This window comes from Suricata suricatta, chromosome 2, assembly GCF_006229205.1.
Source record: "Suricata suricatta isolate VVHF042 chromosome 2, meerkat_22Aug2017_6uvM2_HiC, whole genome shotgun sequence".
In the NCBI taxonomy this organism is placed as follows: domain Eukaryota; kingdom Metazoa; phylum Chordata; class Mammalia; order Carnivora; family Herpestidae; genus Suricata; species Suricata suricatta.
In genome coordinates, this window is record NC_043701.1 from 48,867,516 (window position 1) to 48,890,923 (window position 23,408).

At 46.5% G+C, this 23,408-nt stretch overlaps 1 protein-coding gene across 1 annotated transcript in view; it reads right to left on the reverse strand.

The window, feature by feature from the left end:
• Window positions 1–3,203, reverse strand: part of NFE2L3 (nuclear factor, erythroid 2 like 3) — a 30,632-nt gene extending 27,429 nt beyond the window's left edge. Inside the window, exon 1 of the mRNA XM_029926143.1 lies at window positions 2,346–3,203. Coding sequence (XP_029782003.1) covers window positions 2,346–2,921 — 576 coding nt within the window. The 5' untranslated portion in view covers window positions 2,922–3,203. The remainder of the gene's footprint in view (window positions 1–2,345) is intronic.
• Window positions 3,204–23,408: the final 20,205 nt, after the last annotated feature.

Here is a 23,408-nt window from a genome sequence, read left to right on the forward strand (position 1 = left end):
AAGTAAACGTTAAAAAAAAAACAAAAAAGTCTATCCAGTCCTGGAGAGTGGTGGGTGCTGAGGTCAGGAGCGGGCAGCATCACCTGGTCCCAGCTCATTGCTTGTTCGGAGAACCTGGGGGCAGACACAGGTGCCTAATTACAATGCTAGTCTGGGGTCAGGAGGCTCAGGTTCTGGTTGCATTCCTGGCACCACTTAACAGCGTGGCTTCCCCAAGTCCCCTGATATCGCTGGACCTCTATCTTCCTTCAGTACAAATTGTTTAGAAGGATGGCCGGCCTGCCTACTTAACACGGTTGATAAAATAATAATAATAATAATAATAATAATAATAATAATAATAATAATAGGGGCACCTGGGTAGCTCAGTCGGTTAAACATTCAACTTCTTCGGCACAGGTCATGATCTCAGGATTTGGGGTCAGGCCCCGCAACGGGCTCTGTGCTGACAGCTCAGAGCCTGGAGCCTGCTTCGATTCTGTGTCTCCCTCTCTCTCTGCCCCTCCCCTACTCACACTCCATCCCTCTCCATCTAAAATTAAATTAAATTTAAAATAAAATAAAATAAAATAATAAAATAAAATGGTATTACCAACTACATACAAATTTACAACCAAATAGAAGCTCATGTTTTCTTTTTGTTTTTAAAAGGCATTACTAATCAAGGCGAATTGGCTGTGAAAACAAAAGGTGTTCAACACCTGATTGATCATCACCGGGATGAACATCGCTGGAATGAACATCACCGCTGGAATGAACATCACCGGGGCACCCCAGCCCCGCCTCGGTCCAGCACGTGCTGGCTGGGGAAAGCAGCCCCAGGATGGCCCCATATGAACATCATTCTCCCCGCTAGGAAAGCTGGGCTCAAGGCCTCTGTGGAGGTGCGGCCAAGCCTTGGCCCCCCACAGCTTTCCCTAATGCAGGTTTGCCTAGACTAAACAAGGCAATGCTGGGAAAGGCGCAGAGCAAGAGCTTCACCTCCCTCCGGGTCCCGGTTTGCGTTGCAAGGCGGCTGATATTAACCGGGGGGGAGGGGAGGGTGCCATCTGCTACAGCATGGAGCACTGGGTTTCTCTCCCCACCCCCACTACAGAATCAGGAAAGGCGGGGGTGCCCCACGCACCACCCCTTAGGAGGCAGAGGGTTCAAGTGAAGGCCCAGCCTGGAGGAGCGGGTGGGAAGAACCTTACACTTTCTGTTTTCGACAGGAGCCCACCCAGACTCGTTCTAACTCCCATCCCATTAGTTCCGGCCTCAGGAAGAGGAAGGGATCGGATCTGCATAACAGTGAATCACAGGCACTTTGGCACAATGACCCCTCCAGGAGAGGGTGGAGAAGCTCGTCTGGCAACTGCCTACACAAATAGGGCAATTCTGAAGAGCAGCAAACAGACCAGTCTACCCCAGTTCCCACTGTGCGTGAGATTGCACGCCACAAAAACCTCCTGGGAACACCTGTTGATCGATACCAAATGTTAACCCTGAGATTTGGGCCAAGAGGTCATTGAAAAAGCCCCTTTGAAGGAGCTTTGGGCAAGGTGGTTCTGTGAAAATTGGTACTAAGTGTCCTTAGACTCCAGCAGCTAGTGGGAGCACCACACAGATAAATCTCCATCAATCCAGCTTGGTGAACTCTGTTTCTAAAGGAAGTTAACCCAAAGGATCTGAACTCATAAACCAAAGAGCACTTAAGTCACCAGGTGATGGGCACGGTACGGCTTTCTTAATCTAATAAGAAGTCACACATGTTCCAGGAGGGAGGAGGGTTTTTAGTCGCCGGGATGGTTAGGACAGGGGGACCGTCTGCCAACTGCCCTGGGACTGGTTACTAACCATGGCTTCTTAATTCAGGGAAGCAGCAAAATTGAACTACAACTGGGTTAAAATCTGGGCAGGGGCCATCACGTTAGGCGGGAGCGTGAGTTCTAAAGAGAATTGTGTCCTCGAGGTGGCCAAGGCCACTTTTGGATCCCCCTCGGTTGGAAAGAGGTTCCGGAAAAACACATCTCCGTGTACACGAGGTATTGAACGAAGACCATCTTCGTTCCACTGCCCCGAGCTGGCCTTGACAGCCATCATACACAGGAAAGGTATCCCCTACAAACATACTGACGATTTCACCCACTTCTTTCTCAAAAACCCAAAAACCACAGCGACAGCACTAACAGCTTTTGTTTGGATTCACAAAAAGGGGAGGCGAGAGTGGTCTCGAAACTGCAACCACCCAGGGGCCGAGGGTGGAAGAAGAGCGGATGTGTGCTCTTTCCTGGGTCCGTCACAACGCTCCAGGGCCCCCGGCCAGCTTCCCCAGCACCGTGCCCGAGTCCCGGTTCTCCGATTACCTGGCTCGCTGCGGCGTCCAGCACTTGAGCCGTCAGTTCTGCCGGTGCCTTCTCCTCTTCCCCGGCGGCCAAGGGACTACTGGCAGCCACTCGGGGGTCCCCGCCATGCCCCGGCGCAGCCTGGCTACTGTCGTCCACGCTGGCGCCGACTCCCCCGGCGGAGGCTGCGGCGGCGGCGCCGAGCAGCCCGTGGGCCCCGTCGGCTTCCCCAGCCGCCACGCTGTGCACCAGCCACGCATCCACCCGGGTGCGCGGGATGAAGGGGACCCCCAGCGCGCGCACTTCCCGGAGCAGCCGGCCGGCGGGCTCCCACGCGGGGTCCGGCTCGCGACCTTTGGGGTGCAACTGGTCCGCGCGCCCCCAGACTCCCGAGGCTGGGAAGGGGCTGAGTGCGTAGGCAGAGCTCGTCGGGTCGCTGGCGAGCAGCAGCTCATCCCAGAGCAGGGTGGGCGGCGGGAGCAGCAGGTAGAGGTCCAGGTCCAGGTCCAGGTCCAGGTGGAGCCCCGCCAAACTCAGCAGAATGGTGAGGTGCAGGAGGCCGCCGCCGTCCGACCACCAAGGCTTCAGGTACTTCATCTCCCGCAGCGTGCCCCGAGACGCCCCTGCCGGCGCCCGCGGGTCCCTGCGCTGCTGCGGCCGCCGCTTTGGCACGTGCGGGCCCCGAGCTCTGTGGGCACCTGCCCGGAAGAGACCGAGAAGCGAAAACAATGGACGCGGGCGCGCAGGGGCCGTCGCGGGCTCCCGGGGCTGGGTACAAAGACGCTCCCTCGGCAGCCGGCGCCGTGCCTGGGGCTCAGGACCGACGAAAGAGGAGCCACCTGCCCGAAAAGCCAACCCGCCGGGTATCCCCGCAGCCGGGAGCTGAGACCAGGCCCCGCCCCCCATCTAGGCTCCGCCCCGGGCCGCGGGCGCAGCCGCTGGGGACACGCCCACGGCCGCCCCGGGCTCGCGCCCGTGGGAGGGGCCCGCATGGGGCGGCGCTCCCCAGCTCAAAGGTTCTTTATTCCCGGGGAACGCAAAGCTTTCTGGGAGCAGAGGTGGTTCTGGCCACCGGGTGGCCCCAACCCAGTGCCCGTGGGCCTGGCTGCTGTAGCTGAATGTGCGGGGTGGGGGTAGGGGGGCAGGAGTAAGGTGGGTGGAAAGAGACAGGATATGTAAACTAGGGGGAAAGCAGAGACGCTCGGCAGCATGCAAAGGGCTTCCACCCACATGAGAACACTGGGCTGGTACAATGGGTTTGGGAGTATTACCCTTGATTTCATATTCTGGCCCCAAGATCAGCCAGTCAGTCGTGTGACCTTGAATAAGTTAGCTTGTCTGTACCTCAGTTCTCTTATCTGTAAAATGGGGATAATAGTACCTGTCCAATAGGGATGTGGTGAAGTCAGATGAAATATTCTTTGTAAAGCCCAGAATTTTACGTATAGATTCCGCAGGTGCCATTGAGATCAAGCAGCACTCCATCCAAACCCTTGTTCCTCCCCACCCCCCACCTTACCCCTCCAGGCTCTGTGCTCCAGCCTCACAACTCTTCACTGTTTCCTTAGCAAGCCCTGCACACTGCTAGACCTTTCCATGTGGTCTCCTTTGTTCCTTAAGTGAGGTTAAGAGCACCTAGAACTACTCTGTATGAGTTCAAATCCTCCACTCCCCTGCTTATGAGCTTGGATCTTGGACAAATTCCTGTATGTGCCTCAGTTTCCTCACTGTAAAGTGGGATTACTAAAAGCACTTCCCCAGCACTTGTTATGAACCATAAATGAGATGCATGTAGACCACTAACCACAGCACTTGCTATAGGAAGTGTTCTGTGCGTGGGTTACCCATAGTTTGTGTTACCCAGCCTCCCAGGCTTACCCCAAAGATCTATCCTCTGAATTTTCACCATTAGGAATTGATCTCTTCCTCCATATGTTCTCCCACAGTACAACACTTGGCCCATTCCACTTTGTATTATAGTGGAGGATATGCCCATTGTATATTATTGAGGATAAAAAAACAAACAGCTGTTTGGCTCACTTCTGTGCCCACATGGCACGCAGTACGGGGCCTTGCAAATGTAGCTTTTACTAACCCTCACTCCCTTCCTTGGAGTGGGGAGGGAGAGAAGGGGATGACCAACTGAGGTTTGGCAATTGTGTAAGGAGTTGAGCAAGAAAGACTTGTTTTTAAAAGCCCCTTTCTCAACATGGTTTTCTCTTCTGGGCCCAGTGTGAAAAGTTCACACTAGATTTCATTTTTCCCACTGATAACCAGGTGGACAGAAGCAGACTTCTTAAAGTTGCTTCTGCTCTGGGGTGCCTGGGTGGCTCAGTAGGTTAAGTGTCTGACTTTGGCTCAGGTCATGATCTCATGGTTTGTGAGTTCAAGGCCCCTGTCGGGCCCTGTGATAACAGCTCAGAGCCTGGAGCCAGCTTTGGATGCTGTGTTTCCCTCTGTCTCTGCACCCCTCCAGCCCAACTCTGTCTCTCAAAAATAAATAAAAGTTAAAAAAAATTTTTTTTAAGTTGCTTTAAGCCTTGAACGATGGGTTGGGGGATGGGAAAGAGGCAAGAAGGGAGATGATTGCCAGGTTAGTGAGGTTTGGGCCAGAAGCCTTGTTCACAGTACTTAGTTCCCTGGGCAGGGGATTCAGGTTCTGGGCTCAGTTAATGTTTGCTTAATTCCAGTTTTTACAAGGACCCACTAAATTGCCTGATGCTGTGCTGAAGACTGAAGGACATGAAATCAGTACTTGTGCTCAGTGAGTTATGATTGCATTAGGGCGGTTAGATATAGATGTGTGACACACTTAGAAACAAAAGAAAGGATGTACTCACGTGTGAAAATATTGAGATATGCATGACCATTAAGCCAGGAGAGAACAGGGATGGGGCTTTCTTCAAGATCCTATCTTCCAGAACCTTGTACACAGAGTTGAAGCTCCAAAAAAAAAAATTGTATTTCAGTTGAATTGAGGATTTATACTCAAGAAGTGTTTTCAGGGATCTGAGTAACAGACTAGCATCAGGAAGGATCCTCAAAGTTCCTAACATTCGTTGGGAAAGGGGTTGATCCCTCATCTTCAAAAATGTGCACAGAGGGCACCTGGCTGGCTCAGTTGGTGAATCGTGCGACTCGTGATCTCAGGGTTGTGAATTTAAGGCTCACGTTGGGTGTAGGGATTACTTAATAAAAAATATTTTAAAATAAATAAATACGTGCGTGGATAATCATATTAGCCATCAGAAGGCTTCATTCAAAAGTGCCTTAACTCCTGCTTACAGACTGGTGAAGAGAAGGGTCCCTAAAGGACCCTGCAGTAAAATTTTAAACAGGAGACTCAGAACCAATCCTGCACACTCTTGACTTTAATCAAAACAAAAGACCCCTATTTTAGGTTTGCAGAGAGGGTGGAGATCAGAAGGAATGCCTTCTAGTTAGATTTTTTTAAAACTTCGAGAATCCCACCATCCAGCAATAGCCAAGTGAAAAGTGCAAACGATTGTCTTGTAAAAGCCTTGAAAAGTCACCTGTATTTATTAAAATCTTGAAATTGGTGCTACTCAAAGGATGGTCCAAAACTGGCACCAGTCCACAAAATGATTTGTTCCTTGTCCAGATGAGGTAAGTAATAGAATCAAGAATGTTCAGAAGTTTTTATAGCAGTTTGACATTATGTGACACCCAACACATGATCAGTGGGTTTGCTTTTTCATGCTTTTTTTTTTAGAAGTGAATATTTATTTTGAAAAAGTATTGATGTACAACAGATTGGGGTAAGGGGAAAGAAAGGTGCTCTTTCACCAGGATTAGTTTGCAGAGCAGTGCCTTAAGTGGCATTCCTGTGAGGTAGGCAGGTTCTAAGATGACTCTCCATGCTCCCCTTGCCTTGTGTGTGGGCTGAACCTAGTGATTTACTTCTAACAAATAGAACATGGCAAAAGTGATGGGATGTCATCCTTGAGGTTAGGTTACAAGAAGACTCAGTGGCTTCTTTATTGCTTGCTGAGTTTGTTCTGGCTGCTATAAAAAAATAACACAGGACTGGGTGATTCATCAGTCTATTGTTCCAGAACCTGGGAATCCAAGACCAAGGTGCCAACATGGGTGGGTTTTGGCCAGGTTGCAAAATGCTGACTTCTTGTTGTATCCTTACTTGGAGGAAGGGCCAAAGGAGCTTTCTCAGCAGCTCTCATAAGGGCACTAATCTCATCCATGATAGTTCCATCCTCATGACCTAAACACCTCCCAAAGGTCATGCCCCCTAATAACATCATCTTGGGGGTTGGGTTTCAACCCATGAATTTTGGGGGCACACAAAAATTAAGACCATAGCACTTACCTCCTCTGTCCATCTCTCACTCTCTCCTTCTTGGAGAGGGCTGCCATGTTGTGAGTACCCTATATACAAGCTTGTGTGGTAAGCATTAGCATCTCCAGCCAGTAGCCAGTGAGAACTTGAGGCCTGTCAACAGTCTCTTGAATGAGCTTTGAAGCAGATTTTACCCCAGGTGAAGTCTGAGATGACTGTAGCCTCTCTAGTTTCTCGATTGCACCTTGTGAAAGACCCTCAAGCCAGAGATGTAGCTAAATGTCACATTCTGACCCAGAAAAAACTCTGAGACAACAAATGTTCTTCCCAGCCACTAATCTTGGGGTAATTTGTTACACAGCCTAGATATACCCTGTGTCAGAAGAGGACATCAGACAACTGGAAAGAAACACTGAAAATACAACTATAATTGTGCTGTGTGGTTAGTGGTATAGTCAATGAATAATTTATAACTACCAAGTAGCATTGCAGTAGCACATCCTGGTCCTTAGATACACGAATTTAGTTTACCCCAATCTTAAATGTAAAATTGCAACCTGGCATGGAGAATAGTTACTATGAAAACATAGCGGTCAAGAGCTGCTGTCTTCTGTGGCAACTCCTTGTAAGTATCCAGAATCAGCAAAAAAGAAAACCGGTTAGAAATTTGCAGTCCTTCTTTTGAAAGTTTCGCTAATATTAGCCACAGGAAATTTAAATTTGTAGAAGAAATTCCAGAATTAAGCAAAATAGCCTATTACAAGTCCAATACAGGGGCATGTGGGTGGCTCAATTGGTTAAGCCTCCAACTTCAGCTCATGTCAAGATCTCATGGTTTGTGGGTTCGATCCCTGTGTTGGGCTCTGTGCTGATAACCCAGAGCCTGGAGCCTGCTTCAGATGCTGTGTCTATCTCTGCCTCTCCCCTGCTCATGCCCTCACTCACTCTGTCTCTCTGTCTCTCTCTCTCTCTCTCAAAAATAAATAAACATAAAAAAAATTAAAAGTCCAAGACATGAATTAAGGTAGAAGTTATTTCATTTGGAAGGAAGAATTAAGCATAGCTAGTTTCCAAATAGATATTAGCCACTAGAATTTAAATGACTCTGCAGTTGTTAAGACATTTTATCAAAGGCTTCTGCAAAGTAGATTTATGAATGGCCTCATTTTGCTATCTGGTACCAGTCTTAGTGATGATGAATCAACTGATACCTAATCGTATGATGCTCTTTCCTTTTTATCTATTATGCCAAAGTAACCAATCCTGCATGTAAGGCACAGTTTCAGCTTCTAACTTACAGGCTTATGAGAAATGAAACGCATGCCTCTGATTGGGGGAAGCTAAGACTCTTCATGCAAGAAATAGGTTTGTTTAAGGCTAGGCTGATGCCAGGGAACTCACAATCTCTGGAGCTCTGCTTCCTCCTGCCTTGTCTCTGTCGTGTGCATGAGGATTCTTATATTCAGGTTAAAGTTCCAGAGTTGCTGTGTGTGTGTGTTTAAGACACACAGACAATAGAAAGAGAATTATGAGGAGAGGCCTGGGGGACAGAGTGAGGCTGATCAGCAGGGAGTGAGAAATCTATGAATTTGCGCCATCCACATCTGGGAGCAAAGGGGATTAGCATTGCCAACCTTGGTCCTGTCCATCACGCCCTAAGTGCCTAGCCCCTCAAATATTGTGAGCCTGGTTCTGGTTAACCACCCACACAAACATAATCACAGTGGCTAACCACTCCAATAAATGACCTCCAAAACCCAATCAAGGTTGACTTCTTAGTTCACTGTTCAAAAAAGTGTTTGGGATAAGGGGGGTTTGTACTTTTTTGGGTCATTGGAGGACTCAGGCCATTTCCTTACTGTGGCTCTGTCTTCTTCCCAGTCCTCCGCATCTTCTCCATTCAGCTTGGGATGAAGAAAGAGAGTGAAGATCAAGTGTGGGGGGAGGATGTTATGGGCCAGGCCTGGAAGTGGTACCCATGACTCACACTCACATTTCATTGGCCAGAACTCAGCCACATGGCCACTCTTAGCAGCAGAGGAAGCTGGAAGGTAAGACCCCACGGTGTTTCCAAGACGAGACTATCTGTCTCTGGCACATCTGCGGAGACACTCCCTTTTGGTCTTGTTCTGCGTTCTGTTCATTTAGAAACCACTCATTCAGCACCTCTGTGGTATCTAGCTCTTTTTGACTGAAGCTATTATTTTAGCCACTCACAGTGACTTCATACACTAATGCAAACCTAGAGTGGCTTGTTCAAAGTAGGGTAGCGCTTCACCCCGACAGTCCAGGTTTTTAAGAAATGCTGCTTGGTGAGAACATTCCAAGCATGTCATGAAGAAAGCTTGGGACTCTTGGCTCTAATCCTAGTTTAGGTCCACACAAGTCATTTTGGAAGAGGGACCCTGCGTATCTAGACCTTGAACCTCTTACCTGCACAGAGAGAGGACTTGAACCTGACAGGTTTCTGAGTTCCCTTCTTGCCGTCAATGTCTCTGACAGTCTTGGCAATGAATGGGGAGCTCTGTTTGGTTTCTATCAAACTCATGTTCTCACTTGACCGTGAGGCCTTCGGTCCTAAAAGCACTACCATGTAGCTTTGAAGAAGAAAACACACTCTCCTCTTAATTAAATCTCCAGATGGAAGGGGGAACGTGTACATGTGTCTCTCTGGCTTTGTGATACATCTTCCTTACTATTTTTTTGTTGGTGCTCGTGACTGGGTGATGACATCTGGATGAAATCCAGAATGCATTAATCCTCAATCTATAACTTCACACGATTTGATGATAGGGAAACTGCACACAACTTGGGTTGTGGGGAAAGTCACTGATCATCCAGAACATAGAAAGCCTAAGAATCCCTGATTGGGAATCAATGTAAGTCCAGGTTCTAGAGGCCCCATTTGGTGCCTCTTTTACACTAAGAAACTAGTTTTGAGGCCAACGACCCTGATCATTATTTAGTAAAGTTGATGTGTTTTTTTATTATCTGAACTGATGATTAATTTAGCCCCTGAATTCTCTCAGTTACTTGATCATCTCCTTCAAGCATATTTATATTTTTGGTAGCAGGTATAATGTTCTCTTTGGGAAAGCACATCATTAGCCATTCCTGCATTTCTTTGTCCTTGCTAGTCTTCTCTAATTCCTAGTTTTGTTGTCCCATACTCCAGAATCTCTATCCGATCTTAATTCCAAGGCAGCACCCTGTCACACTTCAAGACAGAGGCAGGGTTTTCTGGGCCACAGAGAACCGCTTCTGAGCCTCCCACCAATCCCTGCCTGCCTTCCGCCTCCTTTTTAAAAAGGTAAATTCTAGGGGCGCCTGGGTGGCTCAGTCAGTTAAGCGTCCGGCTTCAGCTCAGGTCACAATCTCACAGTTTGTGGGTTCGGGCCCCACGTCGGGCTCTGTGCTGACAGCTCAGAGCCTGGAGCCTGCTTCAGATTCTGTGTCTCCCTCTCTCTCTGACCTTCCCTTACTTGCACTGTCTCTGTCTCTCAAAAATAAATAAAATATTTAAAAACAAGGTAAATTCTAGTCTGAGTCATTGTTTGCTGAACAGATGTTGTCTATGATAGTAGAAGGGCCTAATTATGTCCCCCCAAAATTCACATCCGCCCCAAACCTCAGACTGTGACCTAAGTTGGAAATAGGGTCTCTGCAGATATAATAAGGTGAGGAGGGAGATGAAATCATACCGGACTAGGGTGAGCCCTGAATCCACTGAGAGTGTCCTTATAAGAAAGAGAAAAGGACACACAGACACACAGAGAAGGAGAGGCGGTGTGAAGACAGAGTCCGGGATCGGAGCAAGGACTCCACAAGCCGAGGAGTGCCAGGGGCCGCCAGGAGCCAGAAGAGGTGAGAAGGATTCTCCCCTGGAACCTTCACAGGGAGCACAGTCCTACCAGGACCTTGGTTTCCGACATCTCACTCTGAACCACATGTGAGAGACGCATTTCCGTTTCAAGTCATCGAGCTTTCCCTGTGGCAATTTGCCATTGCAGTTCTAGAAAACGAATGTAGGTGCGTTTATATCTGCCTTCATTTTGGTATTGTTCTTGCTATTGTATAAGAAGGGATATTTCCTGAATAAAGATCAGGAGACTCTGGGTACCACTGGGTTCACGGTAACCTGAGAGCCAGGGTTTGGAATGGGGTGATGCTGAAACAGAGATTTGACATTGGTTCTCAGGAGGCCTGTTCCCGTAAGGACAGATGGGCGGGAGGCTTGGCAGCCATTTGAACGCTTTTTACCCTGTTCCCATGTCTTACCTTCAGACTCCCTCCCTCTGCACTGGACCCTTGTCCTTTACCTCAGCCCTGCAGCAAGGCCCGAGCAAATGTCTCAGGCTTTTTACAGGAGAAGCTGATCTGTGGCTTCCAAATGATAGAAGCAACTTACGCCCCTAGTAAAACAACACAAACAGATGATACAGAAAGGAAACAGGAACTTAACATCACTTAGAAGCCCACCGCCCAAAGATAACTACTTTTTTAGTGTCTCCCTCTCTTTCTTTCTCTGTCACACACGTACAATTTTTATAAAAATAATTTGTATGATTTATATAACTTATGTGAGTTCTGTAATTTTGGAAAGGTAAGTTGCTTTGGTAACAAATTGGTTTTTGTACCTTTTCAAAAAACCACTTCTATTGATTACATCTTCCATATTCAACAAATATAGCTCCACACTTTCATCTTTATAGGCTGCAAAATATCCTCTAAAATGGATGTGTCTTGATCTAGTCGAACAGTTTGCTACTGATGAATCGTTATATTTTCACTTTTATAACTTCACAATAAACCCTTTTATATACATATTTTGGGGATCTTAACAAACGTTTTCCACAGTAATGGGGATTTTTTTTGGAGAGGCTTTTTCTTCACTTTCTCCCCTTTCCCCACCTATCCGCTCTCATTTCTGTCCGAAAGTGATTTCTGACCACAGACTACTGCTTACTAGTGTGTGACTTTTACAAGCATCGATTCACCATGAGCATTACCCTCCTTGATATATGTCTTTTTTAATTGTGGCAAGTGCACTGACCCAGTTTTATGGACCTGTCTCTCTCCAAGCCTTCGGGATTGCCGAGATGAGGGAGGAAGAACAAGGATCTGGGTCTGTGTCCCACAAAAGTGTCAATATTTGCTAAAACAAAGAGCTGGGAGCACCCCCAACGGAATGCCATCTGTCCTTGCCTCTGAAAGCCGGCCAGAGAATCTTCTCAGTCAAGAGATGTTATTTGGCCTAGCTGACACTGATATTCAGCGAGGTGGCTCACAGCTCAGAAACTGGCTGATGTCAGGTGACACTTTGCCATGTAAAAACTGGAAGTATAGAGATGGGTTTCATCTTTGAAACTGTAAATTAAGGATTATTGATTTCCCCAAAGTATTTCCTACTGGAATCTTGTAATCAGCAGGACCACCTTGTTGATTTAAATATTCAGATCACTAAGGTGCTATTTTACCATACAGCTTTCTAGGAAGTGAGCAGCTGAGAAGACACGGGTCCCTCTCCTAGCTCGGTGACTCCAGCCATGCTGGTTCTCAAGCAGATAAGCTCATGGCTCTCTTCTAGGACATATGGAAATTCAGTTCGTCGGGTAGTTTAACCCACCAAGCCCAGCCTCTGAAGTGTGAGTTGTCTGACCTGGGTGCTAAAGGGGAGGGTATTAGCTCCCCGGATTCCTCTAGAGAAAAACACAGATTCCTTCAGACAGCAACCTATAGAGCAATTGAAGAGGTCACCGTGGGCAGGTGTGAGAGTCTTCAAAATACATTCGACAGCTAGCAGGGCCCAATTCCTCCCCCCACATGATTGCCCAGTGGATAATTTACCACTAGGAATGGCTTATTCATCTGTGAATTGGCCAGCTCACCCCTGGAAACAAATTCATTTAATTTTCATTAGTGAATTTCATTCATTAAATTCATTTAAGAGCCTGGAACCATCTATAGCCAATGAGTCCGTAGCATTCTTGTGACCCCTGAACTCTCCGTCTGCTTGTGTCATTTCTTCCAAGATATTTTTCCCCCAGCAGACGGTGCCACCCCCTCAGCTGCGCCTTCATCTAATCTCACTCTTCTCAAGAAAAGAAGAGTCATCTGAGCCTCAGAAGAGCTCTGGAACACCCCCTCCCGCCGTCCCTGCTGTCCGCTGGAATGGGCTAAGTCTTCTCTCACCGCAAGGCATTTGGGGGCCCTGCCAACATCTTGGCGCAGTTTAATAGATCCAGCCAATCCGGGAGCACCTACTATGTGCCAGGCACTGTTTTGTGAATAAAGCAAAGCCGAGGTCTGTCGGAGTTTGCAGTCCAGTGGGGGCAGACAATCAACAAGTGATTTGTCAGGGAGGGTGATCAATGCTATAAGATATAAATGAAGCAGGTGAAAAGAGATAAAGGAGAGGTGAGTGGTGGTATGTGTGTGGGAGCACACACCTGTGTTACCTAAGGAAGTGTCTAGGGAAAGTCTGACTTGAAGGAGATAAAGGAGAGAACCACACAGTTGGCGAAAGAATATTCCAGGTTGTGAGAACAGTGGGTGCAAAGTCCCTGAGGCACGAGAGTGCCAACTGTTTTAAAAAAATAATGGGGAGGCCCGTGCAGCAGGAAGGGAAAATGGTATTTGGTGCCAAATCATACTGGACATCATGGACACTGGTAAAGAATTTGTATTGAATCTGAGTGGGATAGGAAGCTGTTTGAGGATTGTGAACAAGAAATTAATACATGCAGGGGCCTCTAGGTGGCTTAGTCAGTTAGACCACCAATTCTTGATTTCGACTCAGGTCATGATCTCACCGTTGGTGAGTTCAAGCCCTGCATCTGTTTCTGTGCTGACAGCACTGAGCCTGCTTGGAATTCTCTCTCTCTCTGCCCCTGCCCCACTCATGCTCTGTCTCTCAAAATAAATACATTTTAATTGTTTGTTTCTTTGTTTGTTTAGAGAGAGAGAGAATCCCAAGCAGGAGCAGTGCTGTCAGCCCAGAACCCAACTCAGGGCTCGAACTCACCAACAGTGAGACTATGAATCATAAGTTGGCTTTTTAAGGGGCACCTGGGTGGCTCAGTCGGTTGGACGACCAACTTCAGCTCAGGTCATGATCATATGGTTCATGGGGTTGAGCAGCCCTGAGTCTGCTTTGGATTCTGTGTCTCCTCTCTCTCTGCCCCTCCCCTGCTTGTGTGTGCTCTCTCCCTCTCAAAAACTAAATAAATAAAAAAATAAAATAAAATAAAAAGATGCTGGCACATTTTCTTTGGATGGACATTTTAAGGTACTTCCAATTTTCCATTAAATACTGCAAAACTGGGGTACCTGGTTGGCTCAGTTGGTTGGGCAACCAACTTTGGCTCAGGTCATGATCTCATGGTTCGTGGGTTTGAGCCCAGTGTTGGGCTCTCTGCTGACAGCTCAGAGCCTGGAGCCTGCTTCAGATGCTATATCTCCCTCTCTCTCTTTTCCCCACCCCTACTGTGTTCTATCAAAAATAAATAAACATTAAAAAACTAAAAAAAAAGAAAAGGGTTGGCCACTTAACCAACTGAGCCACCCAGGTGCCCTTAAAAATTAAAAAAAATAAATAAATAACACATGCATGCAGCAAACACTCAAAAAATGCTTTTATTTTTGTTCTTCTTGACACCACCCTGCTTTACGAGAATGGTATTTCCCTCCCAAATATGGCAGGAAGGATGGAAAGCAAATATAAAAATCTTAGTCGTACAATTTCTGGGTCTAATTTGAGCATCTACCAGAGATCTGATCATTAGAAAATTACCCCATGTCCAAGACTTAGGTCCCTCTTTTCGTTTGTTGCCCAGCAACATATTTTTAAAATACTTCTTGTATGGACATTTTCAAACTTAATGCAAAATTAGAACACCCAGCTTCCAGCAATTATCAATTCACAGCTAATCTTGTTTCTTCTAAATTGCCATCCATTTTCTTCCCCTTTCTTGTACTGAATTCCTTTATGACAAAGCCCAACCTTATCTTTTCATCCATGAATGCTTCCATATGTATTTCTAAAAATAAAATCTTCCTTCTGCATCACCATAATGTCATTATCACAGCTATGAGCTTACCAATATTTCCTTAATATCATAAAAAAATCCAGTCAGTAATCAAATGTCCCTTAAGACTTAAAAAAAACCCTTAACTTGTTTAAATCAAAATCCAAACATCACTCACACATTGCTTTTGGCTGATGGGTCTTGTAAACCTTTTACACTCTGCCTGTCCACCCTCCTACTCCCCCTCCTTTATCTTTTATATGGTAAAGACACCTGGTGATTTATTCCTTAGGGTTCCACATTTTCTATTTTGCGGAATGCGTCTGCATGGAGTTGTTAAATGTTTCCCTTTCCCATTTTCCTATAAACTGGTAGCCCAGAGGCATAATCAAGTTGGATTTTTTGGCCCAACTATCTCATAGAAGATGAGCTGCCTGTTGTGCCCCATCAAAAAGGTGCGCCTTCCTTCTCGGCTTTCTCTCCCTCCTTCCCTCCTTCGTGCTCTCTTTGTAGTAAAATACATCTAACATCAAACTTGCCCTTTAAGCCATATTAAAGTGCGCATCCAGTGGCATTTAGGACATGCAAAATGTTGCACAACCATCACTCAATCCGGAATTTTCCATCACCCCCAAAAGAAACCCTTTATCCACTCACCAATCGCTCCCTCCACCAGCCCCTGGCAACCACTAATTGCTTTTTGTGTCCAGGGATTTTTCTATTTTGGGTATTTCATATAAATGGAATCCTATAATATGTGGCCTCTTAGGACAGCTTCTTTCACATAGGATGGTGTTCTCAAGGTTCGGCCACATCGTAGCAAGTGTCAGGTCTTCATTCCTCTTCATGGCTGAACCGTGTTCCCTTGGGCAGATATGCCACTTTGTATTTATTCACATTGAATTTATTCATCCATCAGTTGATGGGTCTTTGGGTGGTTTTCACCTTTTGACTTTTGTGAAGAGTGATGCTACGAACACTCGTGTACCAGCTTTTCCTTGAACACCTGTTTTAATTCTTTGGTGTACACACCTAGGCGTGCCTTCCTTTTTGTGATACTCAGGTGCATCTGTGGGTTCAGTGGGCATCAGCCTGATCCATACATGGTAACATTTCACGTGGGCTTTTACCTTGATGGAATTTAGGCGCCATTGATGATCACTGCCTATTCCAATAGGGTTCCAACCGCATGCTTTTCATAGAGGTCCAGGTGGTCTCATCCTTTATTTTCAGTTAATATTAAAGCAACGCTGTTCTAGGAAACAGAGGTCATGTGGTTCTTTGGGGGGGGGGGAGATGGTGGGGGAGAGAGGGATTGGTGGCCAAGAATGGTGGGAAAGGCTACATACAACGATCCTCTTGCTGCAAATCCCAGCTCCCACTCACATGGCGAGCCCCTCTGCCCCCCAGAAGTTCTGGGGCAAAGAAGCCTGTTTAGTCTTTAGACAGTCTCCCTCAGGGGCCATAAGCTGATTGCATTTTTTAAAATTTTTTTGAATTTTTGAGACAGAGAGACAGAGCACAAGCAGGGGAGGGGTAGAGAGAGAGGGAGAAACAGAATCCAAAGCAGACTCCAAGCTCTGAGCTGTCAGCACAGAGCCCGACGCAGGGCTCAAACCCATGAACAATGAGATAATGACCTGAGCCGAAGTCAGATGCTTAACCAACTGAGCTATCCAGGTGCCCCTCATTTGCGTCTTAATAGTAGAAAATACAAGAAGTGTCCCGACTGACTGCATTCTTGTAAATGCTGACTGGATTCTTATAAAAGCGCTGGATGGCAGAACTGGCAAGATTTCTAGCAGAACTTATGCCTGGAAACTCTACATTGAGATTATGTCCCTGGGAATGAAAACTAAAACCAAGCAAGAAAATATCAACATCACTATCACCTCACCCCTTGAGTGTGTGCCGAATGCCTTGGGATGCCTCCCGTCCGGATAAACCGTAGACAATGCTGCATTGATGTGGCCCAAGGGTTCCAGGGCCATTCACAGTCCCTCTTTCTGCCCCTTTCTGGCGTTACTCCACACGGCCCCCGACCCCGTGCAGAGCGGTCCCCTGTCATGTTTTCCCGGGCCACACTGCCATGGATGCTGTTTCACCCTTGACTCGGTCAGACTGTGGTGGTGCTAAACAGGGAGGACATATGGAGGGAGGATCTAGAAGATTCCTTGAATGACTTTCTGAGGGTCAGAGGTTTGACAGTATTCCGTTCATGTGGCCTTTAGGAAGAATTGTCCACTTTAATACATCTCACCCATCCATTTGCTTGTGAAAGACCCTTACCAGTCAACTAGCCACACAGGGTGCTGACTGTGCACTCTGAACTTTCGAGGTCTCAAGCAGAAGATGGTGCCCACCCGCACCAAACACCCCAGCAGTTTGCAGTAGAGGGGGCTACAGCACCCCCTTCCATGGCAATTGGCCCAGATCATGGTTTGCTGCGGTCTTGGTTCTAAGGGTTGGTGGGTGGCCAAGTTCACATCGATGATTGCCCCTCGTGGCCTCCATCTGTAGTGATTCCCATGTGTCTCTCCCGTTTTCTTTAGAATAATCCCTGCAGTTTCAACTAAGTATAAGGTTATAATTTTTTTTTCTGATGATTCAGCTTGTTTTTTCTTTCTTTTAAAAAAAATTTTAAAAATATTTATTTTTGAGAGAGAGAGAGACAGAGTATGAGCAGGGAAGGGGCAGAGAGAGGGAGACACAGAATCCGAAATAGGCTCCAGGCTCTGAGCTGTCACCACAGGGCCCCACACAGAACTCAAATGCACAAACCACAAGATCATGCCCTGAGCCAAAGTCAGACGCTTAACTGACTGAGGCACCCAGGTGCCCCATTAGCTTGTTTTCTCTTCTTTTCTACGTGAGAAAAGAAAATTTGACTCCTTCTAGAAAAAACTTTCCCTGGGACCATGAAACATATCTTTCCTTTTCTTGATAATAGCTTGGTGAAGGTGGGGTACAGAGAGTGCCGGAAACTGCCAGGTATAGGAGGCTGAGTGTCCACACATCACGTGGTCCAGGGGCCTTCAGTCCACTGGGCTGCCTGGCTTCCCCCATCCCGGGGCTCTGCACTTCCCTGGGCCCTGCTTTCCTGGGGAGAAAACCGGCCCTTCAGCACCACCCTCTCTTGCCTGCCCAGCCCAGTGCTCCAGCTCCGGACCCCCATGATGACTTGGGGGTCCATTTCATCTCCTTGCAGAACTGGCTAATACCAGACCAAGACTCCTTTACCTCCTTCATCTACCCACCCCCATTTTTTGTTTGTTTGTTTGTTTCAGAAGAAACAGATGTCCTTTCCACTTTGGGCTGCAGAAATACGCTTTTGATTTTTGTTAAAAAAAAAATTATTTTGAGAATGTCAATGCAACCGCTTCCTAACTCTGCCGGGGCCTCGTCCTTCTCCCCTGCGCCATGTCCTCTCTAGGGCGCGTCCTCAGCCCTGTGCTGGTGTATGAGAGTGTTCTGGGATATTGGGCATCTAGTTCTTTCCGCCTCTCACCTCTGATTATGTCACTCTGCCTTCTCTCAGCACCACCTCCGGACCAGTCTGGTGGATCCCAGCCCTTGGCTCAGACGTCTCCGTTGTGAGGCCACATCGCCATTTGGTGTGTTAAAGGTAAAGCTCCATGGTGTTCAAGAGACCTTGATGTCTCTAATGGTTGCTTTGATTTTCCTCAGCAGCAGCAGCCTCAGCCCATGTCAGTCTGCAAGCCAGCCCCTAATTCATAATCACTATTAACCTTAAAAAGTAGGTTATGTATTTGGTACTGCCCACTTGGAAAGCACGAAATGCTGACGATCTCACTTTCTGTTGCGAAGTTCTTTGTGAATCTGAGTCAGCTTCTTACTTCCCTTACTAGGTCTCTAAGGGAGGCTTGTCCTCCCTTCCCTGTGCTTCCTCTCTGAAAGACACAAAGACGGAGAGACACTCTTATGGCCAAACACAGGACTGCCTCCCTTTTATGACAGTCTCCGGTCATAAGCTCAGGGCCACATCTCGGTAGTGCCCCTGGCCCTTTGCTTGGAAGGGAGAAGTGATTCCACAGCAGAAAGAAGTTGCCTCTTAAGAATGAGAAGGCAGGGGCGCCTGGGTGGCTCAGTCGGTTAAGCATCTGGCTTCTCGCTTCAGCTCAGGTCATGATCTCACGGTTCCTGGGTTCGAGTCCCGCATCAGGCTCTGTGCTGACAGCTAGCTCAGAGCCTGGAGCCTGCTTCAGATTCTGTGCCTCCCTCTCTCTGACCCTCCCCTGGCTCATGCTGTCTCTCTGTCTTTCAAAAATAAATAAAAAATCTTAAAAAAAAAAGAACGTTAAAAAAAAAAGAATGAGAAGGCAGCTTCAAACACGCTGTCAGTAGTAACTCGTCAGATGACAAGGAAGAGCCAACCTGTTCAGGTCATGCTGGGCGAACAACCGGTCCTGGGCTGAGCAAACGCGTGGCAGATGAAAGGAGGAAGCACACCTGAGCCAGCTTGCTCAGGGGCCAAAATATTCAAATGTGGGTACAAAGTGGTTACTTCATTCCTGCACCTGTTCTGACTCAGCACACACTGAAGTGTTGGAGCCAGGTTTGACCTGATGCCAGTGCCAGCAGCAGAAGCAGAAAATCTCACAGTGACTCCACATGTCAGCGAAGGGACAAAGACAGTCCATGGGGCCCTGACCTCAGCTGTGGAGGAGTTTCTGAAATCATTCTCCTACCGGCAGGGGAGGCTTGGGCTGATATATGGCTTCCCTGGGGTGGCTTGCACAATAAATGAGTGTGGACCTGACCTTTCACCATTTGCCAGTTGCAGACGTTTTAAAGTATATCGGTGGGGTTTGGGTTTCGTGATGGCTGCTAAAATGATTGGGACAACTCACATAAATCTAATTTTCACGGATTTAATTACTGCTTCGTTAAGAAATTTCCAGATTTAGGAAAAGACATCAGCATTATGGCACCATTTCTCATGGTGTTCGAGCTGGAGTCAGTATTGATTAAAACCTTTCAGCGGCCTTTAGTCTACATTCAGCGGTTTTAAAGGGACGTGTAATCAGCTGACTTATTTGCGGTCCCTTCTTCATGACTGCATTGTACGGTATCAAAAACAACTGCCTGTGGCTGTTTATATAAATCCTTAAGTTCAGTATCTTGTGGGCTTCCATAAGAGACAATCGAAACGCTTCGGTTGCAGAATAAGGAAGTGCTTTAAAATGCGTGTGGGATGGGGAGCCTGGGTGGCTCAGTTGATTAAGCGTCCGGCTTTGGCTCAGGTCATGATCTCACGGTTCGTGAGTTTGAGCCCCACGTTGGGCTCTGTGCTGACAGCTCAGAGCCTGGAGCCTGCTTCAGATTCTGTGTCTCCCTCTCACTCTAACCCTCCCCTGCTCGTGCTGTTTCTCTCTGTTTCTCAAAAATAATAAAAAACACTAAAAAAAATTTTTTAAAATGCGTGTGGGAAAAAAACTTGAGAAGATGGTAGACTATTTATAGGGGAGGTGGCAAACGATGCCTTGTCTGCCAAATACAAAAAACGATATGCCTTTTATGAGTGGAGTGCATGGCTTCCTTCACCAGTAGTAAAACCTAAGCTTGTGCAGCAGTTTTAATTCTCCAGGGACCACGACTTCTGTTAAAAGGGCTAATTGGGTACATGGTAAAATCAGAATGGGTTATGGAAAAAGAGACAGAAATTCCAACTCCAATATTGACTGAGTGGATCTGACACTAAACGCTGTCACTGGTAGGCAGGGTGCCTACCATTTGGATGCATTTTCATCATTATCACGGAGCAGGGGAGGACCACTGTCGTCTTCTTTGGCCTCCCCCGCCTTTGATTCTGGAATGAGAGTCTAAATGGTTGGACCTGCCCAAGACCTCGCAGGTGCCTGCCCCACTCTGTTCATACAGCTCCCCTGTGGCCTCTAACCACTGGACCTACTCTCTGGAACTCCCCAGAATGAATCCCTGTCTATAAAACAAGTTTTCTGCTAGTTGATGGTAGGTTTCTTCTGTCCCCTAACTTGCCCTTTCCTTTTTGTAGGCTGATTCTGTGGATGACTCCTTCTGAGGTGACGCACTTAATCAAAGACGATGAATTTCCCAGAGAGAACAGTGGTTTAGTCGAGCACAGAGTAGCTGGACTTCTCAATCATGCTCTTCAACAAGCTGCCGAGCGCTTTCCAGACCAGCGCCCCTCTCATTCTTCCCTGACTTTCAGAGTTTCCAGACCTCTGGCCAGCCTGGCGGTCCACCACCAGCTAGCATCAATCAGCCAATGATCTTAAAAGGGATGCCCAGAAAAGGAGTAAAATATGGCATGGATAAGTCTGGTTGGAGCCCCCTTTTCTGGGCAGTATATCTCTAAAATTTTTTTTTAATGTTCATTTTTTTAGAGAGAGACAGAGCATGAGTTGGGGGGTTGGTCAGAGAAAGAGGGAGACCCAGAATCAGAAGCAGGTTCCAGGCTCTGAGTTGTCAGCACAGAGCCCAATGCAGGGCTCAGACTGACAAACTGTGAGATCATGACCTGAGCTGAAGCCGGACGCTTAACCCACTGAGCCACCCAGGCGCCCCATCTGGGAAGTATACCTCTAGATAGGTGGGTAAATTGAGAGATTCACCGATCTCCTTTTGACTGTTATTTAACATTTCCTGAACACCTTTTACACATTAGTTTTATGACATAAATTATGTAAAATAGAGTACAACCATTTTGGAAAACAATGTGGCATAGAAAAGTTGACCCAGCAATTTCTTGTTTTAGGTGTACACTCTACACACTTTCTTGCACATGAGACATGTCAAGGGATGCTCCTAAGAGCACTGTCAGCAATAGCAACAATAAATGAACAAACTGGAACTATTCAAAAAGTCTATCGACAGGAAAATGAGCAAATACGTTGCTCATTCACTTTTTTTTATTGTAGTAAAATTTACTAATATAGAATTTACCCTTAAACCATTTTTAAAGTTTATTTACTTATTTTTTAAAGTATATTTATTTTGAGAGAGAGAAAGAGAGAGAATCCCAAACAGGCTTCAAGGTGATGTGGGGCTCAATCTTACAAACCATGAGATCATGACCTGAGCTGAAACCAAGAGTTGAATGCTTAACCAACTGAGCCACCCAGGGGCTCCTATTTATTTTTGAGAGAGAGAGAGAGAGAGAGAGAGAGAGAAAGGGAGAGAGAGAGAACAAGAGCAGGACAGAGAGAGAGGGTGAGAGAGAAAGCCAAGCAGGCTCTGTGCTGTCAGAGCCTGACACGGGGCTTGATCTCACCAACTGCAAGATCGTGACCTGAGCTGCTACTGAGTCAGGTGCTTAACCAGCTGAGCCTCCCAGGTGGCCCGATCCCGAAACCATTTTCAAGTGTACAGTTTCATTGCATTAAGTGCGTTCACATAGTTGTGCACAGTCACCACTATCCTTCCCCAGAACTTTTAATCTTTCCAGCTGAAACTCTCTATTAAACACTGGCTCCCTAGTCCTTTCTGCCCCCAAGCCCCTGGCAACCCTCCATTCCACTTTCCATCTCTATGAGTTGGCCTACTCTAGAAACTTTATATAAGCGGAATCACAATACTTGGCCTTTTGTGTCTAGCTTGTTTTATTTAGCAGGATGTTTTCAAAGTTCACCCATATTGTGGCCTGTGTCAGAACTGTCTTCCTTTTTATTTTATATTTTTATTATTATTTAAAATTTTTTAAATGTTTTATTTATTTTTAAGAGAGAGACAGACAGACAGACAAACAGACAGACAGACCGTGAATGAGGGAGGAGGGACAGAGAGAGAGGGAGACACAGAATCTGAAGCAGACTCCAGGCTCTGAGTTCTCAGCACAGAGCCCAACTTGGGGCTCGAACCCAAGAACAGTGAGATCATGACCTGAGCTGAAGTCAGACACTTAACCGACTGAGCTACTCAGGCGCCCCCTGTCTTCCTTTTTAAAGCTAAATCATACCCACTGATGCATATGTTCACACCACATTTTGTTTATCCACTCATCTATCGAGGGATCCTTGAGTTGCTTCCACTTTTTGGCTCTTGTGAATCCATGCTGCTGTGAACGTGGGTGTGCAAATACCTTTTCAAATATGTACCCCAAAATGGAATTGCTGCATCATGTGGTAATTCTATGTTTTGAGGAATTGTTACACTGTTTTCCACAGCAGCCACACCAGCTTATTCATGTTTACTATATACACTGTGCTATAGTATAAGTATAATGTAATTTATTAGATATCGCCAACCTTTCTTCTAAAATGGTTTGCTAATATATACCTACCAGCCATGTATTTGGAGTGCCTAGTGATCCACATCTTCACCAACACTGAGTATTATCAGTTCTCTCATATTTTTTGCTAATTTAGAGGTTTTAAAATGATTATCTTGTCTTAGTCTTAACGATCCCACTCCCCATTTGCAATGATTCAAAGTGTATGGGATTGTGGCTGAGGGCTGTGTTGTAGACAAAGTCGTATTTGAATCCAAGGGTCCCCACTTATTAGCTGTGTCACTGACAAATCCATGAGACCTCATTGAACTTCAACTTCCTTATCTATTCAAAAAGGGTAATGATAACACCTACCTCGGAAGATTGTTAGGAAGATTAAAACAAACCAGGTATTGGTAGCACTTAGCCCAGAGCCTGACAACATTGATAATAGTCAATAAATGTAAGTTCGTTCATTCATTCTTCAATAATATTAAAATTGAGTACCTACTATGTGCGAGACATAGTCATAG